This window comes from Colossoma macropomum, unplaced genomic scaffold, assembly GCF_904425465.1.
Source record: "Colossoma macropomum unplaced genomic scaffold, Colossoma_macropomum, whole genome shotgun sequence".
NCBI lineage: Eukaryota > Metazoa > Chordata > Actinopteri > Characiformes > Serrasalmidae > Colossoma > Colossoma macropomum.
In genome coordinates this window covers 32443-41160 of record NW_023494905.1, presented here as the reverse complement: position 1 = coordinate 41160, position 8718 = coordinate 32443, and the positions used below count along the sequence as shown (strand labels likewise).

Here is an 8718-nt window from a genome sequence, read left to right as displayed (position 1 = left end):
AGAGGAGGATGGGTCCCCCCTTGTGAGCCTTGGTTCCTCCCAAGGTTTCTTCCTCAGCTCTGAGGGAGTTTTTTCTGGCTTGCTCACCTGGAGGATTTACATTTCATGTTAAAACTTTGTCCTAAACGGATTTCTGTGAAGCTGCTTTGTGACAACATCAGTTGTAAAAAGCGCCATACAAATAAATTTGACTTGACTACACTGTAAAAAATTTATTGTAAAATTTACAGGAAATTACTGGCAATTTTAGTTGCCAGTAATGTATTGTAAATTTACAGTATGAGACTGTAAATTATTTTACTGTAATTTTACAGAACTAAAAATCCCTGTAATAACTGTAAAAATACAGTATGATCCTGTATATATGCGGTGCACTAAAACCTATTTTATTGTAAAATTACAGTAAGTTACTGGCAACTAAAATTGCCAGTAAGGTACTGTAAATTTACAGCGTGGTACTGTAAATTATTTTGCTGTAATTTTACAGAATGAAAAATCCCAGTAACAACTGCAAAGAAGACAGTATAATCCAGTATATCTACGATAAAATTAACCATGTTTTTAAAGCTAAAGAGTACAATAAATATTAAATTACAGTAATAACTTTAATATCTTCCTAATTCTAAATGACAGTAAAAATAATTCTGTCTACAGTAAAACTATTGTAAATGTATTGTCTGAAAAACTATAGCCAAGATTACATTACTTGTAACAGTCAGCTCAGTTTCTGATGCTTTAAGGTAAACGGTTACAAGTGACTTGCAGATGGTCTGAAACTGCATTACTTATTAACTGAATTAACTACATACTTCACATGAAATCACACCGCTTAATATTAAATACAATTTTTTATCTTTAGTAGCCCGTTGATAATGACATACATGTCCTTGTCATACATTACTACTAAGCCATAAATGACAATTACTTCACACAAAATTTTGATTTCACTTATTTTACTATAACAGCACATGGCCAAATTTACAAGTACAAAAAATAAATTTGCGTGGCAGAGATACCCACTGCAAAATAAAAACATTCAACTTTCTTAAAGAAAACAGCAAGTACTTCTAACACTTTCAAATCTAGTGCTGAAACTGTTCAGTGTCTTGGAGTATCAAAAATACTTTAAAGAAAAGCCAACTTAGAGTGACAATATTTAAATTTAATGGCTGAAAAAAAATGCTGTACTTTGTTGCTGTATATTCTGAAAAAAACAGCAAAACATTACTTTCCTGAGCAGAGCACAGACTGAAGCAACTGTTTAAAACACAAAGACAACACTAAGCTACATGTCTGAACTTTAAACTTCTATTTAGAAAAAAAAAAACTATGTACTGACCAGATCTTTTGGCAAATAGCACCAAGTTTTCCTAAAGACAAAGCCACTCAAAGTCCATCAGTTTCCTGAGCAGAGTGCAGACATGTGGATTCATTCCAGATCGTTTCTTTTCCCGCTTTCCAGCACCAACCTTTGATCCCGTTCCTGGGTTAATACCCACAATTCCTCTGTAAAATAAAGCAATTGTCAGTATCTCAGACAATACAATATAAAACAGTGGGTTTGTTCAAAGACAAGTGGCAGTTTAGTATTTTTTCTCGTTCTGTATTTAGTCGTGCTATTTAGTTTTACAGAGTCTTTTGTTTAGGGATGATGAGCTCCATCTAATGTTGACTGATTAACTGGGGAGCTTATCAGCTCAGCTATAAGGCCATGTTCACATGCTTTGTTAGTCAAGTCTGATTTTTTGCTCTGACCTGATCTGTCTGTTTTGATGTTTCACATTTGTGTAGGTGAATCATATCTGTCTCTAGTGTGAACAAACCTGAACCCTGAAATGACCTGTGTACGCAAATCATAATCAACAATGTCATGAACAACAATCACAAAGATCCTTTGCTCTAAATAGCTCGGAGCTGTTTGTAATTAAGGGGAAAGGGTGAATAAAGATCAGATGCTTTTGAGTGTTTACTGGCAGAAACTGCAGGTTATCCACTACTACTGCTACACTGTGACGCTGGATTATAACGATAATATGTGCATGCAAAGTGAGAGGAGAAAAAAAAGTGGCTCCAATGTGATTTTAAAAAAAAATCAGATATGTGTCACATTAGAGAAAAAAAAATGTTCCCATTCAACTTGTGAATGTTAGCTTCAGAACATAGCCCCAAGACTCAGGACGGGAGGACATATGAGCGTGTTTGGCCGATCCCTTATGCCATTTTGTTTTCTAATTTTGAACATGCAAGTTCAGTAAAACTGCCCAAATGTCTTCAGCCCTGACTTTGTGTCTAGTGTGGTCACGTCTGCTTCCTCCTCCCAGGTTATGGTGAAGCCTTTCCACGATGCTGCACCAAAAACCTTTTAAACAGCTTTTTCTTACCTTTGAATGAATTCCAATGTGGATGCCGCTCCCTCCTGATACTCTAGGTTGAAGGTGTAATATGTCGCAAATAAAGCAGCAAGGCCTTCAACAAATGTGTTTGAATTTGACCCCAGGACAATCTCGCCTTCCACTGACAGCATCCACCTCTCAGGGTTCATTTTGTCACCTGCAAAAAAAAAATTGAGAAAACATATTTTTGTCATGTTAGAGAATATCAACAATACAGTTATCACTGCACTTTTAAAAGAGTGGGAGAAAAACAAATATACAGACAAACAGAGAAAAGGAGACAGTGACAGACACAAACAAACATATGGCTACGGCTACCTAATTAGACAGGACTAACATTTTAAACCTATCTAACCTTTTGCAGTCAGACTGTATTATACAAGGTTATAGTCAGATATTTTAAACAGGAAGTTATACTGAAGTTATAATGAGCATTTCTGTATGGACTGCTTTTTGAATGAGGCATGATACAAAGAAGCCGTTTTAAACAGAGCTCATTTAAATATCAGTCTTAAAAGCAGAGTAATAAAATAGCCAGTTTAGTTGTAAGGGATGAAGAGAGGTAGGAAAATAAACATTAATTACATACAAACATTTTTAAGAGGACCTCAGAGAAAAATATACACGGACAATGTAGGATATGGGGGCTTTAATAACCTTGGATAATCAGCCTGGGTGAATCTGGTAATGCAACTGTTCTTTGGACATCTGCTGCAGTCGCTGCCACCTATAACAAAAAACAGCAACAAATTTAAATTAAAAAAATGAAGAAAAAAATTGGTTAAACAGCAACTGACAGTTAAGGTGCCAGGTTGGGAGAAATTGTTCTACTACTTACATCAGCTTCTAGAAGAAGAGATTCAGATTTCTCCTTAAAGTGGGCCATCAAGAGCAGCAAAATGCATGGAACCAGAGAACTTTCTTGTCCAGACTTCAACAAAATGGCACGAACCTCATCGTTTGTTGGCTTTTCTTCAAAGAATCGTAGAATCCTCTTTCCTTTCACCTCAAAGCCCTCCATAATTCTTGGGAGCAAAGGGATATCTGTAAGCAACTGAAAGTGGATGGAGAGCCCCTTTAGACAGAACAGGTACGGCCATGAGCTCTTCAAACTGGACAAGGACGAGGGTGGAACAGCATTAATGTCACGGAGTTTTTAGCTGAGACAACAAAGAGCCATGCCCGCTACCTACAATCATACCGTCATGCAAAACATCACTAAAGCTCTCTGGGTACTGCTTAACAATGTTCTGTGCCACAATCTGGCACTGCGCTCTTGTTGGACTGAGTTCATATCTTCGCATTGCATCCACGACCATCCTTATTAGCTGCCTTCGATCACCAGGTGATGGTCTTTTTTTATTTGCGATGGCCAACCTAATACCCGAGGGCATTACTTCCCAAGGCACCTTAAAACTTTCAGCCCATGTACAAGATGCCGAAGGGACAGCAGGAGAAGGAGGAGATGTGGTACATGGAGAATGTAGTGGGGAACTTGAGAGGCTCCAAGATGATGGGCTTGACACATCAGAGAGGGTTGGTTGTGCTGAGCGGCAGGGGGTTGAGCAGCTTGCATGTTCTAAGACTGAAAAAAATAAAATGAAACTTTACTATCTACACATATAAGTAAGGTGACCGATACGGCAAAAACATAAAATCACAATACTTGGGAGACATTTTCAGGATGTATATCACAATTTTTTTTTTGAAGTTCGATAAGTTGTTACATAGCAAAAATCCTAGTCTAACATTTTAAAAATACGACCAAAACTATGAGTATAATCATTTTTATTCCAAGTTTCACATACTGTGCTGCAATATATCTACTTATCAGGACTAATTAGCTCTCTTTGTAATGAAACATGTCCAAAAATATCCATGATATTGTCAGAAAAGCATATTGTGACAATTTATCATGCTAACAATATCATCACATTGTCCATCCCTATATGTACATTCAAATTTGAATTGCAATTGAAATACCTTCACATTTCCAAGCATTTAAAAGCCTGCGGCACTGGATTGGCTTGAGGTGTTCCAGCAGGTCTTCTTCCTTCACAAACTGAAGATCTGCCTGGGTCTCCACACCAACAGCAACAACTCCATCTACCAATTTCTTAAGTGTTTCCTCTGAAAGTCCAGGCAATGTGGAGCAGACCACTTGTTTCAGCTCTTCTAAATTGGGCATTGCTTTATAAAGACAGAAAAGAATGGTGTAATGCAACTACTGACAAGCCACAGAGTTTGTACTCTTGAAGAGGATAATAATCCAAAAGCTCCTCTTGGTGTACACACACAACAATTGGGTCCTGTATTGCATCTGTTATGCAGTACACACCAATATCTGTCAACGGTAAAGCAAGATGTTTTTCAGACGCAAAATAAACCTTGGAATTTTGGTGAACAAGGATTAGTTTAATTCTACCAATCTGCAGACCCTCATCATTATTGCCCAGAAGTACAACCATGCCTTTTTTGTATTTGGTTCCTTTCAGAGAGATCTGAGTCGCTGCTAAAGTATTCCCTGACTGAGTATCTAAACAAGCTACTGATTTTCTTATTGTTTCATTATAATCATCAGCACAGAACTCAGAGCCCCTGTCAACTTGAACACACAGCTGAAATAAGTTTCCAGCACTTAAATAGGCCTGACAAAGCTGGTGTCTCTCAGCAAGGGTTGCACACAAGTTCTTGAAGTTGTGCAATTTCCTTGCACATTGCTTGAAATATGTATGCTTACTCTCAAACCGCAGGGTCCAGAGACGAATTAGAGGACCAAATTGTGTAATGAGGTCTGGGTAATGGCACAAATAATGATGTTTTGGCTTGAGAGTCACAGGAAAATGTCACACTTCTAAAATGAATGTACTCATCAATAAGCACTTTAAGGTATGCAACCTGATCTGCAGATATCACTGGTGCACAAATTAGCTCTACAACTTGTCTGAGTAGCAAAACAAGTTGCCATACTTCTCCCGTTGGGTTCTTAATCCTGTCACCTACAATAACAGGCAGCAGTCTTAAGAGACACCAGTTCTGAATGGCCTGACCACAAAGTTTCTCACTCCCAGAGTAAATCTCAGCTGGTTTATTTGCAGCATCAGTTCCCGAGTAAGCAAGTTGCTTGACACAGCGGTTTAGCTCTACAAAAGTAAAGCATTTCTCTTGTTTTACCAAGTGATTAATGTACAACTGAAGATCAAATGCTACAATGCCTTCATACAGGTCATGGCCAAGGCAGGGAGGTAAGCCAGGCTGGCATACATGGAAGTATTTCAACTTATTAAAAGGGGAGTCAAATTTGATCCCACACACAACATCACTGCCACTATCTGTGAGTTCCTGAACACTGTTCTGGTAAGATGCTCTAGTTTGTTTAATGCCTGTCTCTAGAGGTGTGGACTGAAATGTGCCCCTATCCATATCACAGTACCTGCAAAAATGTAGGCTCCGGCTGAAGCTCTCCACGAAACCTCCAATAGTGTGGGATCCCAGGTTATCACCTATAATCGCAAGCAAGGCAGCTCTTAGTATTTTGCCATTGTTTAGAACAATGCCATTGTCTTCAAGATCTCTGAGGTCTTCAATCAGTGATCTGAAAACTCGGTCTTGCCCAAAGTACTTAAAATGTTGCTCATTACACAGAAGAACAAGTTGCATGTGGTCTATATTTGACCTGTTATGAGGCAAAATATCAGCTAAAGTAAGATACACTGCGAGCAATTTGTGTTTTTTCCTTGCTGAGCCCAATGGATTGACCACTTCAAAGGAATCCTGATAAATAATTAAGCCCAGAACTGATGGGTCAGTCTGAAATAAAACATTTTCAGAAAAGTTCTCGCCATCCTTTACATCTTGGAACAGGCCAGGTTTTGTTGTTTGAGAATGCACTTGTTCATACTGTTCCCTCACTGACTTACATTCAAACAGAGTTGCAATCGTTTGTTTTATAGGGACATACTGAGCAAAACATTCCTTCCCTGACTCACTGTTTCCTAGGTAAAGAGGCACAGGTTCAACGTAGTGGAAATCAGACTTGAAAACTGTCTTTCTTCTCTGGGCGGTACTCAAAACCCGTTATTACACACTTTCAGAAGATCCTCCCTGGTCAAATCATCAACCACATTTAACTTTCTCCTCTGGTACTCCAAGCAAAGTCAACTTCTCGCTTAGTTTAGCAAGTAAATATGACTGACCAATGTCATGAATACTCTGAAATTCCTCAACAATACTTTGAATAGTAGACTCTGGAAGCAACAATTTAGCTTGTAATTTCAAATAGAAAAGAGTCAAATTCCTCAAAAACAGAGATTCATCTACATCACCAAGAACAGCTTCCCCTAAATCCTCTGATCTTTCATTTTCAGATATCAATACATATTCATGCTGGCCAGAACCTGAAACTTCACTGTCCAAAACAGAATCGATCAGACTGCTGACAGAACAGTTTTTGTGATTTCGAGACACATGTGATGCAAATGTTGATTTCACTCTAAATTTCTGACCACACGCCAAAAATGGACATGTGATTTCCAAACCTGATTGGATATGATTCTTCAGATGAGACAAAAACTGTGTTAAATTCCCACATTTGACTTGACAGAAGTCTACCTGACTTTTCAATGTTGTATCCTGAACCTGACTTTGGGCATCCCTAACATGCCTGTGATGAACCCTGTGATCTCTGTATATGTGAGATTTTAATGCAGTAAACTTCTTGAAAACACGTGGGCAATCAGGCACGCCACATCTAAATTCAGGATTGGGAGCATTTCTGTGCAATTTCACATGCTGAGCAAAAAGTAAGATTGTACTGCTTTCATGATAACAAAGTTGGCAAATAAACATTTTGTTGAGAGAGGAAATAAAAATGGAACTAACAAAGGGACAACTAACTACAGCAAAGGTGCATGCACGCTGGCCACATTAAGCCTAAAAACGACCACAACGCGCCCCCACAAAAGGTAGCTTACGATAGCAAGCCACTTTAACACAAGCATGCGTGACTATCATAGTTTATTTTCTAGCTGCACGTCTTTGTGCACTTAAACGCTAAATTGCCTTTGTAATGCGACAACGTGACAACGTTAATGGATGAATCGATAAGACATCAAGGCACTCAAAAAACGGCGCTATTCACACGGTGCGGCCGAAGTGTATAAGGTGTGCTGTTGAAGCTAGTTAGCTAGGTTAGCTAGCTAGCGTTAGCTTGCTTACTTATTTAGCTAGGTTAGCTCAGAGAATCCGAGAATCCGCAAAAGAACCAAAGCGATTCAAATGGTCATGGAGAGAACAAGTTCCCGAAAGCTTGTGATGTCTGAGGCGAAGTAAAACCAGAATATGCAATATACGTTATAGCTAAAGACTTCGTTTCAGTGAACACCAGGTCCAATGAGGCGCCACTAGCCTTTTCCAAACCTCCATTTCCATAAGCCGTCCTTTTAGCGACGGAACACATCATACATCTAACAAACGCGATGAGGAATCTGACTTACTCAGCCACCTTTAATCACATATCTTGTTGTAACTTAGATAGTTAGCTAACCTAACTAGCTGTAGCATCAAAGTTGCTGTGCTGGCTTAGCAAGTTCAGAGAACGTAGGTTAGCTAAGTGCGGCGGACCAGACACGATTACTATTAATCACAGAAAGCAGAAACTCTCAGCTACAGAGGTCTGAGATAAAGCAAACCTTAGAAATATAATCTCATTTGTTTGACAAGAATAAATAGGTAACGTTAAGAATAATTCGTACTTGTTTTAGTGAACACCAGGTCCAATGAGGCGCCACAATCCTAGTTCAAACCTCCACTTTCAGAAGTCCGTTGGCCATCCCAGAGGTCCTTTCGCGTTCATGAACTTGCTGTAAATTCTACAATAAACTGTTAAGACTGGACAGCAGCTCCCATGAATCATAGCAAAATACAGTAATATGCAGTAATTTCAGAATACAGGATGTTATTGTAAATATTTGCTGTAGAAATTACAGCAATTGTTTACAGTGTAGAGGAAGGACACCTACAGTAATTTCGTTGTGACCTTTATGGCGCTCTAGTTAAATAACCTGTAATAACCTTAAAGTACAAATTTAACTTGCCATTCTCAATGAAGGTGCGAAAGAATGCTGTGATCCTACATGTATCTTCCAAAAAGACATCACTGTCTTCATCTTTGTCCTGTGTTGGCCAGTTTATCTTGTCCAAGACCATCTGACAGAATAATTTAACACCTGCTTTTCCAAACAGCCAAGAGAAAATCACAAGTACAATGAACTGCTGTACACATAAATCTAATAAAACAGGCCACAGTACTGGCTCAAGTTGTAGA

The 8718-nt window shown here is 38.7% G+C and overlaps 1 protein-coding gene across 1 annotated transcript; it reads right to left on the bottom strand.

The window, feature by feature from the left end:
- Positions 1-260: 260 nt before the first annotated feature.
- Positions 261-8201, bottom strand: LOC118800543. The gene is made up of 8 exons (XM_036560801.1): positions 8147-8201; positions 5827-5896; positions 4377-4583; positions 3566-3972; positions 3232-3534; positions 3051-3120; positions 2382-2550; positions 261-1506 (listed from the first exon to the last, which is right to left on the bottom strand). Exons 3-8 carry the CDS (start codon positions 4579-4581, stop codon positions 1371-1373), a joined length of 1290 nt encoding a protein of 429 aa, XP_036416694.1. The 5' UTR covers positions 4582-4583; positions 5827-5896; positions 8147-8201; the 3' UTR covers positions 261-1370.
- Between the last annotated feature and the right edge of the window lie 517 nt (positions 8202-8718).